This window comes from Oncorhynchus nerka, unplaced genomic scaffold, assembly GCF_034236695.1.
Source record: "Oncorhynchus nerka isolate Pitt River unplaced genomic scaffold, Oner_Uvic_2.0 unplaced_scaffold_1002, whole genome shotgun sequence".
NCBI classification, from domain to species: Eukaryota; Metazoa; Chordata; class Actinopteri; order Salmoniformes; family Salmonidae; genus Oncorhynchus; species Oncorhynchus nerka.
In genome coordinates, this window is record NW_027040293.1 from 77,095 (window position 1) to 104,750 (window position 27,656).

The 27,656-nt window shown below is 44.3% G+C and overlaps 1 protein-coding gene across 1 annotated transcript in view; it reads left to right on the forward strand.

Moving 5' to 3' along the window:
- The first annotated feature begins 3,498 nt into the window (after positions 1-3,498).
- The window catches only part of LOC135570267 (CD5 antigen-like), a 28,579-nt gene continuing 4,421 nt past the window's right edge, over positions 3,499-27,656 (forward strand). Inside the window, exon 1 of the mRNA XM_065016385.1 lies at positions 3,499-3,829. Within this exon, the coding sequence (XP_064872457.1) occupies positions 3,562-3,829 (268 nt within the window). The 5' untranslated portion in view covers positions 3,499-3,561. The remainder of the gene's footprint in view (positions 3,830-27,656) is intronic.

Here is a 27,656-nt window from a genome sequence, read left to right on the forward strand (position 1 = left end):
CATCAAGCTCGAGACCCTGGGTCTCGACCCCGCCCCTGTGCAACTGGGTACTGGACTTCCTGACAGGCCGCCCCCAGGTGGTGAGGGTAGGCAACAACATTTCCACCCCGCTGATCCTCAACACTGGGGCCCCACAAGGGTGCGTTCTGAGCCATCTCCTGTACTCCTTGTTCACCCACGACTGCGTGGCCACGCACGCCTCCAGCTCAATCATCAAGTTTGCGGACGACACAACAGTGGTAGGCTTGATTACCAACAACGACGAGACAGCCTACAGGGAGGAGGTGAGGGCCCTCGGAGTGTGGTGTCAGGAAAATAACCTCACACTCAACGTCAACAAAACTAAGGAGATGATTGTGGACTTCAGGAAACAGCAGAGGGAACACCCCTATTCACATCGATGGAACAGTAGTGGAGAGGGTAGTAAGTTTTAAGTTCCTCGGCATACACATCACAGACAAACTGAATTGGTCCACCCACACAGACAGCATCGTGAAGAAGGCACAGCAGCGCCTCTTCAACCTCAGGAGGCTGAAGAAATTTGGCTTGTCACCAAAAGCACTTAAACTTCTACAGATGCACAATCGAGAGCATCCTGGCGGGCTGTATCACCGCCTGGTACGGCAACTGCTCCGCCCACAACCGTAAGGCTCTCCAGAGGGTAGTGAGGTCTGCACAACGCATCACTGGGGGCAAACTGCCTGCCCTCCAGGACACCTACACCACCCGATGTCACAGGAAGGCCATAAAGATCATCAAGGACAACAACCACCTGAGCCACTGCCTGTTCACCCCGCTATCATCCAGAAGGCGAAGTCAGTACAGGTGCATCAAAGCTGGGACCGAGAGACTGAATAACAGCTTCTATCTCAAGGCCATCAGACTGTTAAACAGCCACCACTAACATTGAGTGGCTGCTGCCAACACACTGTCATTGACACTGACCCAACTCCAGCCACTTTAATAATGGGAATTGATGGGAAATGATGTAAAATATATCACTAGCCACTTTAAACAATGCTACCTAATATAATGTTTACATACCCTACATTATTCATCTCATATGTATATGTATATACTGTACTCTATATCATCTACTGCATCTTTATGTAATACATGTATCACTAGCCACTTTAACTATGCCACTTTGTTTACGTACTCATCTCATATGTATATACTGCACTCAATACCATCTACTGTATCTTGCCTATGCTGCTCTGTACCATCACTCATTCATATATCTTTATGTACATATTCTTTATCCCCTTACACTTGTGTCTATAAGGTAGTGGTTTTGGAATTGTTAGCTAGAATACTTGTTGGTTATTACTGCATTGTCGGAACTAGAAGCACAAGCATTTCGCTACACTCGCATTAACATCTGCTAACCATGTGTATGTGACAAATAAAATTTGATTTGATTTGATACGTACCCTTACCACCTGGTAGCTGCCTGTCAGGAAGTCCAGGATCCAGTTGCAGAGGGGGGTGTTTAGTCTCAGGGTTCTTAGCTTAGTGACGAGCTTTGAGGGCACTATGGTGTTGAATGCTGAGCTGTTGTCAATGAACAGCATTCTCACATAGGTGTTAATTTTGTCCATGTGGGAAAGGGCTGTGTGGCGTGCGATTGAGATTGTGTCATCTTTAGATCTGTTGGGGCGGTATGTGATTTGGAGTATGTCTCGGATTTCTGGCATGATGGTGTTGATGTGAGACATGATCAGCCTTTCAAAGCACTTCATAGCTACCGACGTGAGTGCTACAGGGTGGTAATCACTTAGGCAGGTTACCTTTCCTTTCTTGGGCACAGGGACTATGGTGGTGTGTTTGAAACATGTAGGTATTACACACTCGGCCAGGGAGAGGTAAAAATGTCAGTGAAGACACTTGCCAGTTGGTCAGAGCGTGCTTTGAGTTCATGTCCTGTTAATCCCGATGCTTTGTGAATGTTGACATGTTTAAAGGTCTTGCTCACATCGACTATGGAGAGCGGGATCCCACAGTCGTCTGGAACAGCTGGTGACGTCATGCAGGCTTCGGTGTTGCCTGCCTCAAAGCGAGCATGAAAGGCCGTCATGTGGGTGCGCCGTCATGTGTTGGCCAGTGTGTGGCCCTGGCACACATTTTGTTTTAACTGCGTGTTTTTCCGTATTGAAGATGAGGTTTCTTTTTGTTGGGCTCGTCCCAAGAAGATGAGAGTTACAGAAATGTACAAAGATTTTTCAATTCACCTTGCTTTTTTCCAAAACTTCAGAGTTTTAGGTAACTATAAGAAAGAAAAGATAAGAAAACTTTTATTAAGAGAATACACATATATATAAACAAAAACAGTTGTTTTTTCTTCTGAGAGACCGCAAGTCTCCCAACATTACTGGACAAAAAAAAAGTGGAAGGGTTCAATTGAGTTCAACTCCATAACTGCCGGTAAACCTGTCATGGCTCTGATCCAACCAGTTCCCATCACCATGACTGTCTGGTAAACCTGTCATGGCCATGATCCAACCAGTTCACATCACCATGACTGTCTGGTAAACCTGTCATGGCCCTGATCCAACCAGTTTCCATCACCATGACTGTCTGGTAAACCTGTCATGGCCCTGATCCAACCAGTTCCCATCACCATGACTGTCTGGTAAACCTGTCATGGCCCTGATCCAACCAGTTCCCATCACCATGACTGTCTGATAAACCTGTCATGGCCCTGATCCAACCAGTTCCCATCACCATGACTGTCCCCAATGGAGCCCTATTCCTTATATAAGTCACTGTTTCTAGAAGTAGTGCACTATGTAGGGAATAGAGTTCCTTATATAAGTCACTGTTTCTAGAAGTAGTGCACTATGTAGAGAATAGAGTTCCTTATACAAGTCACTGTTTCTAGAAGTAGTGCACTATGTAGGGAATAGAGTGCAATTTTGGACACTGCCTCGGTTTACTTAACTTGACCCTGTTCCTGCTCCCCACTCACTCCTCCCTCTCAGTTAAACAAATAGACGTTCACTATCAGTTCATTGGTAAACACCACCATGAGTGTCCTTAGCTACGTGTCCAGATATACATATTCAGGACTTTGTACTTCCTCCTCCTCAGACTCCTCCCCTTATTCTGGACCAATCCTTGGTCTGAACTGGTTTTGATCATGTGTGTTGTCCCAGTGATTGAGAAGTGAACAGGAGTTTTTTTTACCCAAGGATTCTGATGAAATGTGGGATGATTCATTAAGTGGGAAGCAACCAAGTGGTGAGGAGGAGGAGTCAGGCTTGACTAGGTTAGTGTGGTACCATGACTAGGGGGATGGGTGAGGAGGAGGAGTCAGGTTTGACTAGGTTAGTGTTGTAACATGACTAGGGGATGGGTGAGGAGGAGGAGTCAGGTTTGACTAGGTTAGTGTTGTAACATGACTAGGGGATGGGTGAGGAGGAGGAGTCAGGAGGAGGAGTCAGGCTTGACTAGGTTAGTGTTGTAACATGACTAGGGGGATGGGTGAATTCTGAATCCGTGTGTATATAACGGTAAGCAATTTTCAGACCTCCAGTTCCATTAGCAAGCTGTGATTGTGATATGAAGATGCAGAAGTCTGTCTCTGTCGTTCCTCTACTGTTGCTCCTCTGCCTGTGTGGACTAGGAGTCACCAAAGGTCAAGGGGTAGAGGTCACTAAAGCTGTAGATTTCAAGACAGAATTCGAGGTCAAAACACCAGCAGACGGAAAGGCAGATGGACAGACTGACCTCTGGGCTGAGCTGAGAGACATGGTGGTGGAACAGAGAGTGGAAAAGAGAGAGGCTGTCACTCAAAGTCAACTGGAGGACTCAAAGACTCAGAATTCAGGTAAGAATCTTACCTGGAGTTACAATAAAGTTAAAAGGACTTGTTTTGAGTCAGTCTCACTTTCCCAGAAAATGTATTGACTTGTTTTTAGTTCATTTATCTTACCCAGAAAATCAAGTTGATTTGTTTTAAGATATTCTGACCTGTTTCAAGCCTGTTTTATGTTAAAGTCAGCAACATGATCTGCCATTATTTGCCAGTGCACTAGACAATGTCTTGGTTAGACATCTTACTATTTTATCTTACCTCACTTGTATCGAGAATTTAGGCTAAAATAAGCAAAATTATCTGCAAAATGATCACACATGAATCATATCATGTTTGCAGGTCAGGTGTTGTTTTGATCCAGCAGAAAAAACACACTGACAGGGTAGTTCCTCTTATGGCCACTAGGTGGTAAACTTGTGTCACAGACGCATGACCAGAACAAGGATTCCCAAACCTGGTCCTCGGGACCCCAAGGGGTGCACTAGCCTATGGCTCGACCAAGGGGAGCAACTTTGGTTTTTACATAACCTTAGAATGTTTTCGGGAATTGAAAGCTAATTTCCTACATTTCCAAACAATCTAATATGACCTATGACCCTTCTAGCCATCTCTATTTACAACAACAATCTAATATGACCCTTCTAGCCGTCTCTATTTACAACAATCTAATATGACCTATGACCCTTCTAGCCGTCTCTTTACAGGACAACAATCTAATGACCCATGACCCTTCTAGCCGTCTCTTTACAGAACAAAAAATAATCTAAAATGCCCCCAGTCATCAAGCTATGTAAGAGATCATTATTACATGCTGTATGTTTAAGTGATTGATAAGACTGAACTAGATCAAAGAGTAATTCAATTATCAATATTGTGTTGCATCTTCAACCAGTAGTCTAACAAATGAACAACTCTTACACATATAGGACAAAGACTTACAGGAATACTTATAGGACAAAGACTTACGGGAATACTTATAGGACAAAGACTTACAGGAATACTTATAGGACAAAGACTTACAGGAATGCTGATAGGACAAAGACTTACAGGAATACTGATAGGACAAAGACTTACAGGAATACTGATAGGACAAAGACTTACAGGAATACTGATAGGACAAAGACTTACAGGAATACTGATAGGACAAAGACTTACAGGAATACTGATAGTACAAAGACTTACAGGAATACTGATAGGACAAAGACTTACATGAATGCTGATAGGACAAAGACTTACAGGAATACTTATAGGACAAAGACTTACATGAATACTTATAGGACAAAGACTTACATGAATACTTATAGGACAAAGACTTACATGAATACTTATAGGACAAAGACTTACAGGAATACTGATAGGACAAAGACTTACAGGAATGCTGATAGGACAAAGACTTACAGGAATACTTCAGGATGTTGGCAATGAGGCCCTTTATGTGAACTACCTCTAAATGCCTTGATACTGGACACGGGGACATAAACATGATATCCACAAGCTGATCTGGGAAGTAGCTAAAGGGCCTTATCACCAAAATCCACAAGTCTCCCTTGAACTTCCGATTGTCTTTATTCAGACCTCCTCTGTATGAAGTTTAATCCAGAACGCCCAGCAGTGGCTTGTATTCCTGGATGCAGAGGAAAGATTTGTGTTTATTTTATATTTGGTCTCTCTGTGTTTCAAAAATGTCCTTCAATTCTCAAGATGCTGAATGTATCACACCAGAAAAATCATCTGAGCGAACAAAACAGTGCCAGTCAGTCTCAGTTTGTGTAGCGTATCTATCTGATGCTGTCTGGTCAGAAAGAGTTTGACATTGTTTTTGACCATAGCATTGAATGCAAGAGAAGCCAACGAGCATTTGGCCTACCTTGATAAAATGAAATGAATAAATTAATAGCCAATCAGCATTGAGCTAAACTGAGTGAGCTCAGCTGTGATTGGTCCTGGCTAAACCACAAAAAAAGTGTAAAGGGAAGCCAGTTTGGATTTGGCTTCAGACCAATCACATCACAAGCCAAAACGTCATCACACACACACACACACAGAGAAATCAATACCATGGACAGCCACATCATATTCAGAGGACGTTGATTGGACATAATCATTTTCAGACATGTTTAGTTGTCACTGTATTAGTCTAAGCAGAGGTGATTTGATGATGTTGAAATGTTGAAGTGGAAATGGTGCTGGAATAGTGGAGGCAGCTCCTGTTATCTCTGTGACTTGCTGTAACTCTGTGGTTCTAAATCAATAGTTGTTTAGTAGTCAGAAACATGACCTTGCTTGACCTGCTGTAGGTCATGTAACTGTTTGTTACAGGTAATATGTTTTGTGGACTTCACAGGACAGATGTTGCTCTCTGGTTTTGTGATGAAACAATGGTGACAAATTTATCCTGCTGCTGTGTCTTCTTATTGTCTCGCCATTTAGGCTTATAAATGAATAGGTTACAGAGCAAACAACGCAATTATCACAACCCATTTGTTTTCTAGGTTGGCTTCGCCAGTGATTTTACACACGCACCACTACTGCTAACAGGGCAGACTGGACGACAGACCCTCACCAGTCTAGTACATAACTCAACTCTCTCCCTGACCCCCACCAGTCTAGTACATAACTAAACTCTCTCTCCCTGACCCCCACCAGTCTAGTACATAACTCAACTCTCTCCCTGACCCCCACCAGTCTAGTACATAACTAAACTCTCTCCCTGACCCCCACCTGTATAGTCAATATTTCAAACTCTCCCTGACCCCCACCAGTCTGACCCCCACCAGTATAGTCAATAACTCAACTCTCTCCCTGACCCCCACCAGTATAGTCAATAACTCAACTCTCTCCCTGACCCCCACCAGTATAGTCAATAACTCAACTCTCTCCCCGGCGCTCAGACAACAAATCAAGCCAAACAGATAACTGCCATGTTGGAGTCAACAGAAATCAGAAATAGCATTATAAATATTCACTTACCTTTGATGATCTTCATCAGAATGCTCTCCCAGGAATCCCACAATAAATGTTTGATTTGTTCGATAAAGTTCATCCTTTATGTCCAAACACCTCCTTTTGATAGCCCGTTTAGCGCAGTATTCCAAATTCATGATGCGCAATCACTAGGAGCAGACAAAGTCAAAAAGTTCCATTACAGTCTTGCGAAACATGTCAAACAAAGTATAGAATCAATCTTTAGGATTATCTTCAATAATGTTCCAACCGGAGAATTCCTTTGTCTTCAGAAATGCAATGGAACTCAAGCTAACTCTCACATGGTCAGCTCGTGGCACTCTGGGAGAGACCTTACTCAATCCCCTCTCATTCGCCCCCACTTCACATGTATATACTACTGTCTATAGCCTCACTACTGTTATAGCCTCAATACTGTATATAGCCCCACTACTGTATATAGCCCCACTACTGTTATAGCCACACTACTGTATATAGCCTCACTACTGTATCTAGCCTCAATACTGTTATGGCTCCGTTACTGTTATAGCCTCACTACCGTTATAGCCTCACTACCGTATATATCCCCACTACTGTTATAGCCCCACTACTGTTATAGCCCCACTACCATTATAGCCCCACTACCATTATAGCCCCACTACTGTTATAGCCCCACTACCGTTATAGCCCCACTACCGTTATAGCCCCACTACTGTTATAGCCACACTACTGTTATAGCCACACTACTGTATATAGCCCCACTACTGTTATAGCCACACTACTGTATATAGCCTCACTACTGTTATAGCCCCACTACTGTATATAGCCTCACTACTGTATCTAGCCTCAATACTGTTATAGCTCCGTTACTGTTATAGCCTCACTACCGTATATAGCCCCACTACTGTTATAGCCTCACTACCGTATATAGCCCCACTACTGTTATAGCCCCACTACTGTTATAGCCCTACTACTGTTATAGCCCTACTACTGTTATAGCCCTACTACTGTTATAGCCTCACTACTGTATATAGCCCCACTACGGTTATAGCCCCACTACTGTTATAGCCCCTCTACTGTATATAGCCTCACTACTGTATATAGCCCTACTACTGTTATAGCCCTACTACTGTTATAGCCCTACTACTGTTGTAGCCCCACTACTGTTGTAGCCCAGGTAATGTTATAGCCCAGCTAATGTTATAGCCCAGCTAATGTTATAGCCCAGCTAATGTTATAGCCTCACTAATGTATATAGCCTCGCTACTGTATATAGCCTCACTACTGCATATAGCCTCACTACCGTATATAGCCCCACTACTGTTATAGCCCCGCTACCGTTATAGCCACACTAATCTTATAGCCTCAATACTGTTATAGCCTCTTTACTGTTATAGCCTCATTATTGCTACAGCCTCACCACTGTATATAGCCTTGCTAATGTTATATCCTCGCTACTGTATATAGCCTCACTACTGTAATATGTAGGTATGATTTTTAAGTAATTAATTAGCATCTTATTGCATGACATAATTATTTGATACATCAGAAAAGCAGAACTTAATATTTGGTAGAGAAACATTTGTTTGCAATTACAGAGATCATACATTTCCTGTAGTTCTTGACCAGGTTTGCAGCAGGGATTTTGGCCCACTCCTCCATACAGACCTTCAGATCGTTCAGGTTTCGGGGCTGTCGCCAGCCACGACCCATCTTCAATACTCTTACTGAGGGAAGGAGGTTGTTGGCCAAGATCTAGCGATACATGGCCCCATTCATCCTCACCTCAATACGGTGCAGTCGTCCTGTCCCCTTTGCAGAAAAGCATCCCCAAAGAATGATGTTTCCACCTCCATGCTTCACGGTTGGGATGGTGTTCTTGGGGTTGTACTTATCCTTCTTCTTCCTCCAAACACGGCGAATGGAGTTTAGACCAAAAGCTCTATTTTTGTCTCATCAGACCACATTACCTTCTCCCATTCCTCCTCTGGATCATCCAGATGGTCATTGGCAAACTTCAGATGGGCCTGGACATGCGCTGGCTTGAGCAGGGGGACCTTGCGTGCGCTGCAGGATTTTAATCCATGACGGCGTAGTGTGCTACTAATGGTTTTCTTTGAGACTGTGATCCCAGCTCTCTTCAGGTCATTAACCAGGTCCTGCCGTGTAGTTCTGGGCTGATTCCTCACCTTCCTCATGATCATTGATACCCCACGAGGTGAGACCTTGCATGGAGACCCAGACCGATGATGATTGACCGTCATCTTGAACTTCTTCCATTTTCTAATAATTGCGCCAACAGTTGTTGCCTTCTCACCAAGCTGCTTGACTATTGTCCTGTAGCCCATTCCAGCTTTGTACAGGTCTACAATGTTATCCCTGATGTCCTTACACAGCCTCCTGGTCTTGGCCATTGTGGAGAGGTTGGAGTCTGTTTGATTGAGTGTGTGGACAGGTGTCTTTTATACAGGTAACGAGTTCAAACAGGTGCAGTTAATACAGGTAATGAGTGGAGAACAGGAGGGCTTCTTAAAGAAAAACTAACAGGTCTGTGAGAGCTGGAATTCTTAATGGTTGGTAGGTGATCAAATACTTATGTCATGCAATAAAATGCAAATGAATAACTTAAAAATCATACAATGTGATTTCCTGGATTTTTGTTTTAGATTCCGTCTCTGACAGTTGAAGTGCACCTATGATAAAAAAAATACAGACCTCTACATGCTTTGTAAGTAGGGAAACCGGCAAAATCGGCAGTGTATCAAATACTTGTTCTCCCCACTGTATGTGAAGTCACCCTTGAGGAGCGGTTCGTATTGTGTACTATGACAGTGTCATTGTCTCATGTGCAAACAAAATGGTTGCTCTGCATTCAGAGATGTTCCTAATGATGTCTGCACCCAGCTCATTTTGTATTTGCCTGTCTGCATTATTCACCAGGGAAAGGAAACATTCTGTGAATACTGAAGCATTGCATCAACAAGGTGTATCTGATAATATTGAAACATTGTATAAACAAATGAGGCGGCTCAGAGAAACTGAAACATTTAGTATCAACAAGACAACTCTGAGAATATTCATATTGCAACATAGTAGTCAACACGGGCCAGCTGGTCTGTCTGATATTATTGTGTTGAATACGCAGCATCTGGGTGCTCATTATATACTATACTCTCTCCTCTGCCCTCCCCTCCTCTCTCTCTCCACTACTCTCTCCTCTGCCCTCCCCTCCTCTCTCTCTCCACTACTCTCTCCTCTGCCCTTCCCCCCTCACTCTCTCCACTACTCTCTCCTCTGCCCTTCCCCCTCTCTCTCCACTACTCTCTCCTCTGCCCTCCCCTCCTCTCTCTCTCCACTACTCTCTCCTCTGCCCTCCCCTCCTCTCTCTCTCCACTACTCTCTCCTCTGCCCTTCCCTCCTCTCTCTCTCCACTACTCTCTCCTCTGCCCTTCCCCCTCTCTCTCTCCTCTGCCCTCTCCTCCTCTCTCTCTCCACTACTCTCTACAATGCCCTTCCCTCCTCTCTCTCTCCACTACTCTCTCCTCTGCCCTTCCCTCTCTCTCTCTCCACTACTCTCTCCTCTGTCCCCTTCCCCACTCTCTCTCTCCACTACTCTCTCCTCTGCCCTTCCCCCTCTCTCTCTCCTCTGCCCTCTCCTCCTCTCTCTCTCCACTACTCTCTACAATGCCCTTCCCTCCTCTCTCTCTCCACTACTCTCTCCTCTGCCCTTCCCTCCTCTCTCTCTCCACTACTCTCTCCTCTGTCCCCTTCCCCACTCTCTCTCTCTCCACTACTCTCTCCTCTGCCCTTCCCACCCCCTCCTTTCTCTCTCATTCTCTCTCTCTTCCTGACGTGTAGCAACAGGCCTGTTGAGCTTGACTCAGGTCACAGACCTCTGGCATCTACACTCCCCCTTCTCCTACTCTAACATAATACCAATATTAAAAAGATACATCAAATATACTCTTATTCATTTACATAGAGACAGATACAATCAATCATTGGCACACTGAATATACAACAGTCAGATGCATGACGCCATCACAACTTAACTGACATTAGTGCCTGTCCCCAGATGGACAGTTAGACTACAGTAAAGTACATTTACAGGTGATCACATCATTGTCCTGCTTTGAGACAGATATTTACTGTCTGCTTCCAGTTGCATGTTATTTTACTAACCCTGAAAATGTCAATAACTTAATACCTTACATTACCTTAATACCTTACATTACCTAAATACCTTACATTACCTAAATACCTAAATACCTTAAATTACCTAAATACCTTACATTACCTTAATACCTTACATTACCTAAATACCTTACATTACCTAAATACCTAAATACCTTAAATTACCTAAATACCTTACATTACCTTAATACCTTATATTACCTAAATACCTTACATGACCTTAATACCTTACATTACCTAAATACCTTACATTACCTTAATACCTTATATTACCTTAATACCTTACATTACCTTAATACCTTACATTAGCTTAATACCTTACATTACCTTAATACCTTACATGACCTTAATACCTTATATTACCTAAATACCTTATATTACCTAAATACCTTACATTACCTTAATACCTTACATTACCTAAATACCTAAGCAGCATTGTAGAAACTTCACACTCAACGGTACGACTTGATTAGGGTAGTGTCAACAACGCAGCTAGCCTACCCCAGCAGTACTCTATCATTTTAATCATTTTAGTCAATTAGATTCTTGCTACGTAAGCTTAACTTTCTGAACATTCGAGACGTGTAGTCCACTTGTCATTCCAATCTCCTCTGCATTAGCGTAGCCTCTTCTCTAGCCTGTCAACTATGTGTCTGTCTATCCCTGTTCTCTCCTCTCTGCACAGACCATACAAACGCTCCACACCGCATGGCCGCAGCCACCCTAATCTGGTGGTCCCAGCGCGCACGACCCACGTGGAGTTCCAGGTCTCCGGTAGCCTCTGGAACTGCCGATCTGCGGCCAACAAGGCAGAGTTCATCTCAGCCTATGTCTCCCTCCAGTCCCTCGACTTCTTGGCTCTGACGGAAACATGGATCACCACAGACAACACCGCTACTCCTACTGCTCTCTCTTCGTCCGCCCACGTGCTCTCGCACACACCCCGAGAGCTTCTGGTCAGCGGGGTGGTGGCACCGGGATCCTCATCTCTCCCAAGTGGTCATTCTCTCTTTCTCCCCTTACCCATCTGTCTATCGCCTCCTTTGAATTCCATGCTGTCACAGTTACCAGCCCTTTCAAGCTTAACATCCTTATCATTTATCGCCCTCCAGGTTCCCTCGGAGAGTTCATCAATGAGCTTGATGCCTTGATAAGCTCCTTTCCTGAGGACGGCTCACCTCTCACAGTTCTGGGCGACTTTAACCTCCCCACGTCTACCTTTGACTCATTCCTCTCTGCCTCCTTCTTTCCACTCCTCTCCTCTTTTGACCTCACCCTCTCACCTTCCCCCTACTCACAAGGCAGGCAATACGCTCGACCTCATCTTTACTAGATGCTGTTCCTCCACTAACCTCATTGCAACTCCCCTCCAAGTCTCCGACCACTACCTTGTATCCTTTTCCCTCTCGCTCTCATCCAACACTTCCCACACTGCCCCTACTCGGATGGTATCGCGCCGTCCCAACCTTCGCTCTCTCTCCCCCGCTACTCTCTCCTCTTCCATCCTATCATCTCTTCCCTCTGCTCAAACCTTCTCCAACCTATCTCCTGATTCTGCCTCCTCAACCCTCCTCTCCTCCCTTTCTGCATCCTTTGACTCTCTATGTCCCCTATCCTCCAGGCTGGCTCGGTCCTCCCCTCCCGCTCCGTGGCTCGACGACTCATTGCGAGCTCACAGAACAGGGCTCCGGGCAGCCGAGCGGAAATGGAGGAAAACTCGCCTCCCTGCAGACCTGGCATCCTTTCACTCCCTCCTCTCTACATTTTCCTCCTCTGTCTCTGCTGCTAAAGCCACTTTCTACCACTCTAAATTCCAAGCATCTGCCTCTAACCCTAGGAAGCTCTTTGCCACCTTCTCCTCCCTCTTGAATCCTCCTCCCCCTCCCCCCCCTCCTCCCTCTCTGCAGATGACTTCGTCAACCATTTTGAAAAGAAGGTCGACGACATCCGATCCTCGTTGGCTAAGTCAAACGACACCGCTGGTTCTGCTCACACTGCCCTACCCTGTGCTCTGACCTCTTTCTCCCCTCTCTCTCCAGATGACATCTCGCGTCTTGTGACGGCCGGCCGCCCAACAACCTGCCCGCTTGACCCTATCCCTCCTCTCTTCTCCAGACCATCTCCGGTGACCTTCTCCCTTACCTCACCTCGCTCATCAACTCATCCCTGACCGCTGGCTACGTCCCTCCCGTCTTCAAGAGAGCGAGAGTTGCACCCCTTCTGAAAAAACCTACACTCGATCCCTCCGATGTCAACAACTACAGACCAGTATCCCTTCTTTCTTTTCTCTCCAAAACTCTTGAACGTGCCGTCCTTGGCCAGCTCTCCCGCTATCTCTCTCAGAATGACCTTCTTGATCCAAATCAGTCAGGTTTCAAGACTAGTCATTCAACTGAGACTGCTCTTCTCTGTATCACGGAGGCGCTCCGCACTGCTAAAGCTAACTCTCTCTCCTCTGCTCTCATCCTTCTAGACCTATCGGCTGCCTTCAATACTGTGAACCATCAGATCCTCCTCTCCACCCTCTCCGAGTTGGGCATCTCCGGCGCGGCCCACGCTTGGATTGCGTCCTACCTGACAGGTCGCTCCTACCAGGTGGCGTGGCGAGAATCCGTCTCCTCACCACGTGCTCTCACCACTGGTGTCCCCCAGGGCTCTGTTCTAGGCCCTCTCCTATTCTCGCTATACACCAAGTCACTTGGCTCTGTCATAACCTCACATGGTCTCTCCTATCATTGCTATGCAGACGACACACAATTAATCTTCTCCTTTCCCCCTTCTGACGACCAGGTGGCGAATCGCATCTCTGCATGTCTGGCAGACATGTCAGTGTGGATGACGGATCATCACCTCAAGCTGAACCTCGGCAAGACGGAGCTGCTCTTCCTCCCGGGGAAGGACTGCCCGTTCCATGATCTCGCCATCACGGTTGACAACTCCATTGTGTCCTCGTCCCAGAGCGCTAAGAACCTTGGCGTGATCCTGGACAACACCCTGTCGTTCTCAAATAACATCAAGGCGGTGGCCCGTTCCTGTAGGTTCATGCTCTACAACATCCGCAGAGTACGACCCTGCCTCACACAGGAAGCGGCGCAGGTCCTAATCCAGGCACTTGTCATCTCCCGTCTGGATTACTGCAACTCGCTGTTGGCTGGGCTCCCTGCCTGTGCCATTAAACCCCTACAACTCATCCAGAACGCCGCAGCCCGTCTGGTGTTCAACCTTCCCAAGTTCTCTCACGTCACCCCGCTCCTCCGCTCTCTCCACTGGCTTCCAGTTGAAGCTCGCATCCGCTACAAGACCATGGTGCTTGCCTCACGGAGCTGTGAGGGGAACGGCACCTCACTACCTCCAGGCTCTGATCAGGCCCTACACCCAAACAAGGGCACTGCGTTCATCCACCTCTGGCCTGCTCGCCTCCCTACCACTGAGGAAGTACAGTTCCCGCTCAGCCCAGTCAAAACTGTTCGCTGCTCTGGCCCCCCAATGGTGGAACAAACTCCCTCACGACGCCAGGACAGCGGAGTCAATCACCACCTTCCGGAGACACCTGAAACCCCACCTCTTTAAGGAATACCTAGGATAGGATAAAGTAATCCTTCTCCCCTCCCCCCTTAAAAGACCTAGATGCACTATTGTAAAGTGGCTGTTCCACTGGATGTCATAAGGTGAAAGCACCAATTTGTAAGTCGCTCTGGATAAGAGCGTCTGCTAAATGACTTAAATGTAAATGTAAATGTACCTTACATTACCTTGATACCTTACATTACCTTAATACCTTATATTACCTGAATACCTTACATTACCTTAATACCTTACATTACCTTAATACCTTACATTACCTTAATACCTTACATTACCTTAATACCTTATATTACCTAAATACCTTACATTACTTAATTTAATTACCTTAATACCTTATTACCTTAATACTTATATTACCTAAATACCTTATATTACCTAAATACCTTACATTACTTACATTACCTTAATACCTTACATTACCTTAATACCTTACATTACCTAAATACCTTACATTACCTAAATACCTTACATTAGCTTAATACCTTACACAAAAGCCCTGACGAAGGCCGTGAGGCCGATCCGTAAAGCTTATTTAAGATCAGTGATACTATCAAGAGCAGTGTGCGGTTTCCTTTCTCCCTCATCAATACCTTACATTATCAAAACAGATCTCAGAAACTGTCACAAGATGTCTGTGTGATCACGCTCTCGGCAGCCGATATGAACAAAACCTTTAAACAGGTCAACTTTCACAAAGCCGCTGGGCCAGACGGATTACCAGGACGTGTACTCAAAGCATGTGCGGACCAACTGTCAAGTGTCTTCAATTACATTTTCAACCTCTCCCTGACCGAGTCTGTAATACCTACATGTTTCAAGCAGACCACCATAGTCCCTGTGCACTAGGAAGCCGAAGGGGACCACCCGACCAGGTCTCTGACCTCCTCCCTATAGGCTGTCTCGTCATTGTCGGTGGTCAGGTCTACTGTTGTGTCATCTGCAAACATAATGATGGTGTTGGAGTCGTGCCTGGCCATGCAGTCGTGGGTGAACAGGGAGTACAGGAGGGGACTGAGCACGCACCCCTGAGGGGCTCCAGTGTTGAGGATCAGCATGACGGATGTGTTGTTACCTACCTTTACCACCTGGGGGCGGCCCGTCAGGAAGTCCAGGATCCGGTTGCAGAGGGAGGTGTTCAGTCCCAGGGTCCTTAGTGAGTGATGAGCTTTGAGGGCACTATGGTGTTGAACGTTGAGCTGTAATCAATGAATTGAATTGTCACATAGGTGTTCCTTTTGTCCATTATTATAATATTGTTTTTAGAGGTGGATCAGCTTAATATTGCGGAAATATTGTTGCTTCCATCAATGTAATTGTCTGCATCATTTCCAATCCCGCATATCTTTTTGGGGAAAATATATATATTCATATACATACACGTACATACACATATGCATACATACACACATATATAGATACACACACCTATATAGATATATACATACACACACCTATATAGATATACACATATATACATACACACCTATATAGACACACACATATATAGATACACACATATATATATACACACACCTATATAGATATACACACATATACATACACACCTATATAGATACACACATATATAGATACACACACCATATATACATACACACATATATAGATATACACACACACATATATACATACACATACCTATATAGATATACACATATATACATACACACACCTACAGTGGGGCAAAAAACTATTTAGTCAGCCACCAATTGTGCAAGTTCTCCCACTTAAAAAGATGAGAGGCCTGTCATTTTCATCATAGGTACACCTCGCCTTTGACAGACAAAATGATAAGAAAAAAAATCCAGAAAATCACATTGTATGATTTTTTATGAATTTATTTGCAAATTATGGTGGAAAATAAGTATTTGGTCAATAACAAAAGTTTATCTCAATACTTTGTTATATACCCTTTGTTGGCAATGACAGAGGTCAAATGTTTTCACACACTGTTGCTGGTATTTTGGCCCATTCCTCCATGCAGATCTCCTCTAGAGCAGTGATGTTTTGGGGCTGTTGCTGGGCAACACAGACTTTCAACTCCCTCTAAAGATTGTCTATGGGGTTGAGATCTGGAGACTGGCTTGGCCACTCCAGGAACTTGAAATGCTTCTTACGAAGCCACTCCTTCGTTGCCCGGGCGGTGTGTTTGGGATCATTGTCATGCTGAAAGACCCAGCCACGTTTCATCTTCAATGCCCTTCCTGATGGAAGGAGGTTTTCACTCAAAATCTCACGATACATGGCCCCATTCATTCTTTCCTTTACAGTCGTCCTGGTCCCTTTGCAGAAAAACAACCCCAAAGCATGATGTTTCCACCCCCATGCTTCACAGTAGGTATGGTGTTCTTTGGATGCAACTCAGCATTCTTTGTCCTCCAAACACGACGAGTTGAGTTTTTACCAAAAAACTCAACTGACCATATGACATTCTCCCAATCTTTTTCTGGATCATCCAAATGCTCTCTAGCAAACTTCAAACGGGCCTGGACATGTACTGGCTTAAGCAGGGGGACACGTCTGGCACTGCAGGATTTGAGTCCCTGGCGGCGTAGTGTGTTACTGATGGTAGGCTTTGTTACTTTGGTCCCAGCTCTCTGCAGGTCATTCACTAGGTCCCCCCGTGTGGTTCTGGGATTTTTGCTCACCGTTCTTGTGATCATTTTGACCCCACGGGGTGAGATCTTGCGTGGAGCCCCAGATCGAGGGAGATTATCAGTGGTCTTGTATGTCTTCCATTTCCTAATAATTGCTCCCACAGTTGATTTCTTCAAACCAAGCTGCTTACCTATTGTAGATTCAGTCTTCCCAGCCTGGTGCAGGTCTACAATTTTGTTTCTGGTGTCCTTTGACAGCTCTTTGGTCTTGGCCATAGTGGAGTTTGGAGTGTGACTGTTTGAGGTTGTGGACAGGTGTCTTTTATACTGATAACAAGTTCAAATAGGTGCCATTAATACAGGTAACGAGTGGAGGACAGAGAGTGCCTCTTAAAGAAGAAGTTACAGGTCTGTGAGAGCCAGAAATCTTGCTTGTTTGTAGGTGACCGAATACTTATTTTCCACCATAATTTGCAAATAAATTCATTAAAAATCCTACAATGTGATTTGCTGGATTTTTTTCCCTCATTTTGTCTGTCATAGTTGAAGTGGACCTATGATGAAAATTACAGGCCTCGCTCATCTTTTTAAGTGGGAGAACTTGCACAATTGGTGGCTGACTAAATACTTTTTTGCCCCACTGTATATATGGATATACATACACACATATATACATACACATACCTATATAGATATACATACACACACATATATATATATATATATATACCTATATAGATATACACATATATACATATACATACCTATATAGATATACATACACACACATATATTCATACCTATATAGATATACATACACACATATATATATATATATACATGTACATACCTATATAGATATATACATACACATATATACATACACATACCTATATATATACACATACACACACATACATATATATACACATATATACATACACACACCTGTATAGATATACACATATATACATACACACACCTGTATAGATATACACATATATACATACACACACCTGTATATATACACATATATACATACACACACCTGTATAGATATACACACATATATACATACCTGTATAGATATATATACATACACACACCTGTATATATACATACACACATATACATACATACCTGTATAGATATACACATATATACATACACATAGATATATATATACATATACATACCTATATAGTATAGATATACACACATACCTATATACATATACATACACACATATATACATATACATACCTATATAGATACACACATATATACATATACATACCTATATAGATATACATATTTTTTAGAATATACCTTTATTATTCCCCCCAAACCCTACCACCCTTCCCCCAATTGGAGTAAACTAATAAACAATCATACTTAGGCTTCTACCTTCAGTTTATACATCTTATACACATTTTACAGACACAATCTATTTTACAATTGTTTTAATTTGCTTGTTTTTAGTCCTTCCTCTATTTCTGATGTCCATCCAGTTTGATTTGTATTTGTAACTATGCTATTTCAAAAATGTCTGAACCTATATACATTTTACAGACCCCATATGTTTTACATTGGTTATCTTGTTATTAGTCCCACCCTTCAGCTCCATTCAACCCATCCCATATATCTCTTAAAACTTTTTGGGGATAGGGGGCAGCATTTTCACTTTTGGTTGAATAGCGTGCCCGAACTGAACTGCCTCCTACTCTGTCCCAGATGCTAATATATGCATATTATTAATAGTATTGGATAGAAAACACTCTGAAGTTTCTAAAACTGTTTGAATGATGTCTGTGAGTATAACAAAACTCATATGGCAGACAAAAACCTGAGAAGAAATCCAAACAGGAAGTGAGAAATCGATTTTCACAGCGCCGATTCAAATCCCTGATAGTTATGGATGTGGTTGCACTTCCCAGGGCTTCCACTAGATATCGCCGTCTTTAGATCCTAGTTTTAGGATTCTACTATAAAAGAGGGGCTCATAGGAGCTATTTTAGTGAGTGGTCTGGCAGAGAGCCTCGGTCTCATGACGCGCGGTCACAAGAGCATACTCTCTCGTTCCAATGCTTTTCTTCAGACAATGAAATTCTCCGGTTGGAACCTTATTGATGATTAATGTTAAAAACATCCTAAAGAAGGATTGCATTCATCATTTGATTTGTTTCTACGACCTGTAACGGAAATTTTTGAGTTTTTGTCTGGAGGAAGTGCTCGCTCCTCATGAAGATGGATTACTGGGCTGAACTCGCTAACAACAAGTGGCTAACTGATGGGCTTTGTGGAACTTTATGGAACAAATCAGTCATTTATTGTCGAACTGGGATTCCTGGGAGTTCCTTCTGATGAAGATCATCAAAGGTAGGTGAATATTTATAGTGTTTTTTTCTAGCTTCTGTTGACGCCAAAATAGCGGCTATTTCTTTGTCTGGATTGGGCTCTGAGCGCCGTTCTCAGATTATGCTTTTTCCGTAAAGTTTTTTTAAAATCTGACACAGTGGTAGCATAGAGGATAAAGTCTATCTTTAATTCTGTGAATAACACTTGCATCTTTTATCAATGCTTATTATGAGTATTTCTGCAAAATCACTGGATGTTTTTGAATCAAAACATTACTGCACATAACGCGCCAATGTAAACTGAGATTTTTGTATATAAATATGCACATCATCAAACAAAATAAACATGTATTGTGCAACATGATGTCCTATGAGTGTCGTCTGATGAAGATCATCAAAGGTTAGTGATTCATTTTATCTATATTACTGCTTTTTGTTACTCCTCTCTTTGGCTGGAAAATGGCTGTGTGTTTTTATGACTTGACTCTGACCTAACATAATCATATGTTGTGCTTTCACTGTAAATCATTTTTGAAATCGAACATGATGGGTAGATTAACAAGATGTTTGTCTTTAATTTGCTGTATTGGACTTGTTAATGTGTGAAAGTTACATTTCTAAAAAATACTTTTGAATTTTGTGCGCTGCCTTTTCAGCAGAATGTTGTTGTGGGGTTCCACTAGCGGAACGTCTTTCCTAGACAGGTTTTAATACCATCCATTTTGGTTTCCTATTTGCCATATATTTTCAACTGTGCTGTGATGCTTCACAAAAGTACTGAACCTTTCTATTCTCAAAAATATTTTTTTTTGCTAAAATAATTATTATATTATTGATTGATTGACTGTGGCTTTTCAAATTACCCAGTAAATTACCCAGCTATCTGCAGTGTTAGTTCTAGACAAATGTTACAATTCTTCAGTCGTTCCTGGACCTGTGACCAAAAACGAGCTACATATGGACAATAACAAAATAAATGATCTAATGACTGCCTCACAGCAGAGTCTGCAGAGCTGGGAATATTGTATCTGTTAATGGTGTATTGGAGGCGAAGTCAGGTGCAGGAGAGCAGAGTATAATGAACAGGCCCCAAAAACGAGAGCACTACATAAATCAAACACGCTCAAAACACGGAACATAAAAGTAAAGCGCGTAATCTAACACCACATGATACAATTACACACAAAACATGATGGGAAACAGAGGGTTAAATACAAGTAGATTGATTGGGGAAATTAAAACCAGGTGTCTATGGAAACAAGACCAGACAAATTGATATATGAAAACCAGGTGTGTATGGAACAAGACCAGACAAATTGATATATGAAAACCAGGTGTGTATGGAAACAAGACCAGACAAATTGATATATGAAAACCAGGTGTGTATGGAAACAAGACCAGACAAATTGATATATGAAAACCAGGTGTGTATGGAAACAAGACAGACAGACAAATTGACAAATTATATGAAAAATGGAGCGGCGATGGCAAGAAAGTTGGTGGTGCGCCGACACCGGCCTCGACGACGACCCGCAGGACAAGGCGCAGGGCGATCCGGGCGGAGATGGTGAAACTCCCGCAGCAGTTCAGGATCCAAAACATCTGCAACCGGAACCCAGCACCTCTCCTCCGGGCCGTACCCCTCCCACTCCACAAGGTACTGAAGGCCCCCCACCTGACGCCTCGAATCCAGGATAGAACGAACGATGTACGCCGGGGCCCCCTCAATGTCCAAAGGGGGCCGAGGAACCTCCCGCACCTCAGATTCCTGGAGCAGAACAGCCACCACCGGCCTGAGGAGAGACACATGGAACGAGGGGTTAATACGATAATCAGAGGGAAGCTGTAATCTATAACATACCTCGTTCACCCTCCTCAGGACTTTAAATGTCCCCACAAATCGCGGACCCAGCTTCTGGCAGGGCAGGTGGAGGGGCAGGTGGAGGGTTGAGAGCCAGACCCGGTCCACCGGTGCGAACACCGGGACTTCACTGCGGTGACGGTCTGCGCTGGTTTTCTGGATCAACACGGCCTTCTGGAGGTAAACATGGGCACCGTCCCATGTCTCCTCTGCGCATCTGAACCAGTCATCCACCGCAGGAGCCTCGGTCTGACACTGATGCCAAGGCGCCAGAACAGGCTGGTACCCCAGTACGCACTGGAAGGGGGAGAGGTTAGTGGAGGAGTGGAGGAGTGTTGGAGTGAGTTCTGAGCCATCTCGGCCCAGGGCACGAACGCCACCCACTCCCCCGGCCAGTCCTGGCAATAAGACTGCAGAAACCTACCCACATCCTGGTTCTCTCTCTCCACCTGCCCATTACTCTCGAGGTGAAACTGATCGAGACCCCCAGGGCCCTGTCGTTCCATCCCGAAGACCGGAGATGTCTGCCGCCGAACGCCGCCCGAACAAGGAGAGGGACGACCTCGGCGGAAGTCGTGACAGTTAGTTAGTTAGTTAGTTAGTTAGTTCGTTAGTTAGTTTATTGGTATACTACACGGTAATGTAAAATTTGCATTTTTTTGTGATCACTGCCCCACCCGGGAGGCCAACTTTAACCCATTTTATAAGAGATTCCCCAAAATTGAAATATTCTAGGCATTTATATATAAACTCCAGTCATACTTTATCAAAAGCCTTTTCAAAATCAGCTATGAAAACCAGGCCTGGTGTCCCCGATATTTCATAGTGTTCTATTGTTTCCAGGACTTGTCTTATATTATCTCCAATGTATCGTCCATGTAAAAAACCTGTCTGATTAGGATGAATAATATATGACAATACTTTTAAAATGTTATGCGTCAAGCATTTTCTGAGAATATCTAAAAGGCTTGTCCTCTGAGTATATCTAAAACCTCCACTGGCAGCTAGGATTTTTGCATCACAACACTGAAGTGTAAGATGCCTCCAATGTTTTAAATGGACTGGATCTTTATATTAACCACTTGGATCCTGTTTCAGTAATAATGAAATCAGACCTTCTTGTTGAGTATCTGATAATCTACCATTTATATAGGAGTGGTTATATCGTGCTGATGACGGTCCTCTGAGAATATCTAAAAGGTTTGGTCCTCTGAGAATATCTCATGCTGAAAGGTTTGGTATATAAAAGTATAACCTCCACTGGGCCCTCCAGGCCCTTTCCAGGTCCTCTGAGTATATCTAAAAGTATAACCTTTTCCAGGCCTGGAGTTTTCCTGGACTTAAAGGCTTTAATGCTGATAACGGTCCTCTGAGTATATCTAAAAGGTTTGGTATAACCTCCACTGGTAGGCCCTCCAGGCCTGGAGTTTTCCTGGACTTAAAGGCTTTAATGCTGATAACGGTCCTCTGAGTATATCTAAAAGGTTTGGTATAACCTCCCTCTGTTTTCCTGGACTTAAAGCTTTAATATAATCTAGTATATCTAAAAGGTTTGGTATTCCACTGGTATAAGTTTTCCACTTAAAGGCTTTAATGCTGATAGGCTGAGTATATCTAAAAGGTTTGGTATAACCTCCAGGCCTGGAGTTTTCCTGGACTTAAAGGCTTTAATGCTGATAACGGTCCTCTGAGTATATCTAAAAGGTTTGGTATAACCTCCACTGGTAGGCCCTCCAGGCCTGGAGTTTTCCTGGACTTCTTTAATGCTGATAAAGTATATCTTCCAGGCTGGAGTTTTTAAAGGCTTTAAATACTGATAATTTGGCCTTTTTCTGTACAGCTGTTAATTTTATATTATTATTCCTCTGAAACGAAAACATATTCTTAAAGTACTTCACTTCCTCTTTCTAAATATCATTCGGTGAATCATGTGTGACTCCATCATTTGTAACAAGGTTCAATACATTTGGGAGAAATTCTATCTTGAAGATTGAAAAATTATTTGTTAATTATTCCATCCAGTTCGCAAAATTTTTATAACATATTACACGGGCTCTTTCTTGAATACGTTTCTACATTTGTTTTTGCATTTGTTTTTTTTTCCTTAGCCTTTATGTTTTTATAACTATGGTGTTAATGTGAGCAAAATCAAGCCTTTCAAAGAACTTCATGGCTACGGATATGAGTCAGGCGTCATTTAGGCAGGTTACCTTTGTCTTCTTGGGCACAGGGACTATGGTGGTCTGCTTGAAACATGTCAATTACCTTGACACGGTGACCCGAAACATTGACTCTGACCGGTTCCCCCTGTATTTAGCCTCCACATTGACTCTAAAGTTCCCCCTGTATTTATTGCCTCCACATTGACTCTGTACCAGTACCCCCTGTATATAGCCTCCACATTGACTCTGTACCGGTTCCCCCTGTATATAGCCTCCACATCTGACTCTGGCATGGACTCTACCCCCTGTATATAGCCTCCACATGGACTCTGTGACTCCGGTACCCCCTGTATATAGCCTCCACATTGACTCTGTGTTCCCCCTGTATATAGCCTCCACATTGACTCTGTACCGGTACCCCCCCTGTATATAGCCTCCACATTGACTCTCTGTAGCCTCCACATTGACTCTGTACCCCCTGTATATAGCCTCCACATTGACTCTGTACTGGTACCCCCTGTATATAGCCTCCACATTGACTCCACCCCCTGTATATAGCCTCCACATTGACTCTGTACTGGTACCCCCTGTAGCCTCCACATTGACTCTGTACCCCCTGTATATAGCCTCCACATTGACTCTGTACCGGTACCCCCTGTATATAGCCTCCACATTGACTCTGTACTGGTACCCCCTGTATATAGCCTCCACATTGACTCTGTACTGGTACCCCCTGTATATAGCCTCCACATTGACTCTGTACTGGTACCCCCTGTATATAGCCTCCACATTGACTCTGTATAGCCTCCACATTGACTCTGTACTGGTACCCCCTGTATATAGCCTCCACATTGACTCTGTACTGGTACCCCCCCTGTATATAGCCTCCACATTGACTCTGTACTGGTACCCCCTGTATATAGCCTCCACATTGACTCTGTACCCCCTGTATATAGCCTCCACATTGACTCTGTACTGGTACCCCCTGTATATAGCCTCCACATTGACTCTGTACTGGTACCCCTGTATATAGCCTCCACATTGACTCTGTACTGGTACCCCCTGTATATAGCCTCCACATTGACTCTGTACCGGTACCCCCTGTATATAGCCTCCACATTGACTCCAGTACCCCCTGTATATAGCCTCCACATTGACTCTGTACTGGTACCCCCTGTATATAGCCTCCACATTGACTCTGTACTGGTACCCCCTGTATATAGCCTCCACATTGACTCTGTACTGGTACCCCCTGTATATAGCCTCCACATTGACTCTGTACTGGTACCCCCTGTATATAGCCTCCACATTGACTCTGTACTGGTACCCCCTGTATATAGCCTCCACATTGACTCTGTACTGGTACCCCCTGTATATAGCCTCCACATTGACTCTGTACTGGTACCCCCTGTATATAGCCTCCACATTGACTCTGTACCCCCTGTATATATATGACTCTGCCTCCACATTGACTCTGTACTGGTACCCCCTGTATATAGCCTCCACATTGACTCTGTACTGGTACCCCCTGTATATAGCCTCCACATTGACTCTGTATATAGCCTCCACATTGACTCTGTACTGGTACCCCCTGTATATAGCCTCCACATTGACTCTGTACTGGTACCCCCCCTGTATATAGCCTCCACATTGACTCTGTACTGGTACCCCCTGTATATAGCCTCCACATTGACTCTGTACTGGTACCCCCTGTATATAGCCTCCACATTGACTCTGTACCCCCGCCTCCACATTGACTCTGTACCCCCTGTATTTAGCCTCCACATTGACTCTGTACTGGTACCCCCTGTATATAGCCTCCACATTGACTCTGTACTGGTACCCCCTGTATATAGCCTCCACATTGACTCTGTACTGGTACCCCCTGTATATAGCCTCCACATTGACTCTGTACTGGTACCCCCTGTATATAGCCTCCCATTGACTCTTGACATTGACTCTGTGACTCTGGTACCCCCTGTATATAGCCTCCACATTGACTCTGTACCGGTACCCCCTGTATATAGCCTCCACATTGACTCTGTACTACTGGTACCCCTGTATATAGCCTCCACATTGACTCTGTACTGGTACCCCCTGTATATAGCCTCCACATTGACTCTGTACTGGTAGCCTCCACCCCTGTATATAGCCTCCACATTGACTCTGTACTGGTACCCCCTGTATATAGCCTCCCATTGACTCTGACTCTGTAGCCTCCACTGGTGACTCCCCTGTATATAGCCTCCACATTGACTCTGTACTGGTACCTCCACATTGACTCCTGGTACCCCCTGTATAGCCTCCACATTGACTCTGTACTGGTACCCCCTGTATATAGCCTCCTCCACATTGACTCTGTACTGGTACCCCCTGTATATAGCCTCCACATTGACTCTGTACTGGTACCCCCTGTATATAGCCTCCACATTGACTCTGTACTGGTACCCCCTGTATATAGCCTCCACATTGACTCTCTGTACTCTGGTACCCCCCCTGTTGATATAGCCTCCACATTGACTCTGTACATTGACTCTGTACCCCCTGTATATAGCCTCCACATTGACTCTGTACTGGTACCCCCTGTATATAGCCTCCACATTGACTCTGTACTGGTACCCCCTGTATATAGCCTCCACATTGACTCTGTACCTGGTACCCCTGTATATAGCCTCCACATTGATTGACTCTGTACTGGTACCCCCTGTATATAGCCTCCACATTGACTCTGTACTGGTACCCCTGTATATAGCCTCCACATTGACTCTGTACTGGTACCCCCTGTATATAGCCTCCACATTGACTCTGTACTGGTACCCCCTGTATATAGCCTCCACATTGACTCTGTACTGGTACCCCCTGTATATAGCCTCCACATTGACTCTGTACTGGTACCCCCTGTATATAGCCCACATTGACTCTGTAGCCTCCTGGTACCCCCTGTATATAGCCTCCACATTGACTCTGTACTGGTACCCCCTGTATATAGCCTCCACATTGACTCTGTACTGGTACCCCCTGTATATAGTCCCCCTCCACATTGACTCTGTACTGGTGGTACCCCCTGTATATAGCCTCCACATTGACTCCTGTATATACATTGACTCTGTACTGGTACCCCCTGTATATACTCCACATTGACTCTGTACTGGTACCCCTGTATTTAACCTCCACATTGACTCTGTACTGGTACCCCCTGTATATAACCTTCACATTGACTCTGTACCGGTACCCCTGTATATAGCCTCCACATTGACTCTGTACTGGTACCCCCTGTATATAGCCTCCACATTGACTCTGTACTGGTACCCCCTGTATTTAACCTCCACATTGACTCTGTACCGGTACCCCCTGTATATAACCTTCACATTGACTCTGTACTGGTACCCCCTGTATATAGCCTCCACATTGACTCTGTACTGGTACCCCCTGTATATAGCCTCCACATTGACTCTGTACTGGTACCCCCTGTATTTAACCTCCACATTGACTCTGTACCGGTACCCCCTGTATATAGCCTCCACATTGACTCTGTACTGGTACCCCCTGTATTTAACCTCCACATTGACTCTGTACTGGTACCCCCTGTATATAGCCTCCACATTGACTCTGTACTGGTACCCCCTGTATATAGCCTCCACATTGACTCTGTACTGGTACCCCCGGCCTCCACATTGACTCTGTACCCCCTGTATATAGCCTCCACATTGACTCTGTACTGGTACCCCCTGTATTTAACCTCCACATTGACTCTGTACCGGTACCCCCTGTATATAGCCTCCACATTGACTCTGTACCGGTACCCCCTGTATATAGCCTCCACATTGACTCTGTACCGGTACCCCCTAGCCTCCACATGATAGCCTCCACATTGACTCTGTACCGGTACCCCCTGTATATAGCCTCCACATTGACTCTGTACTGGTACCCCTGTATATAGCCTCCACATTGACTCTGTACTGGTACCCCTGTATATAGCCTCCACATTGACTCTGTACCAGTACCCCTGTATATAGCCTCCACATTGACTCTGTACTGGTACCCCCTGTATATAGCCTCCACATTGACTCTGTACTGGTACCCGCTGTATATAGCCTCTACGTTGACTCTGTACTGGTACCC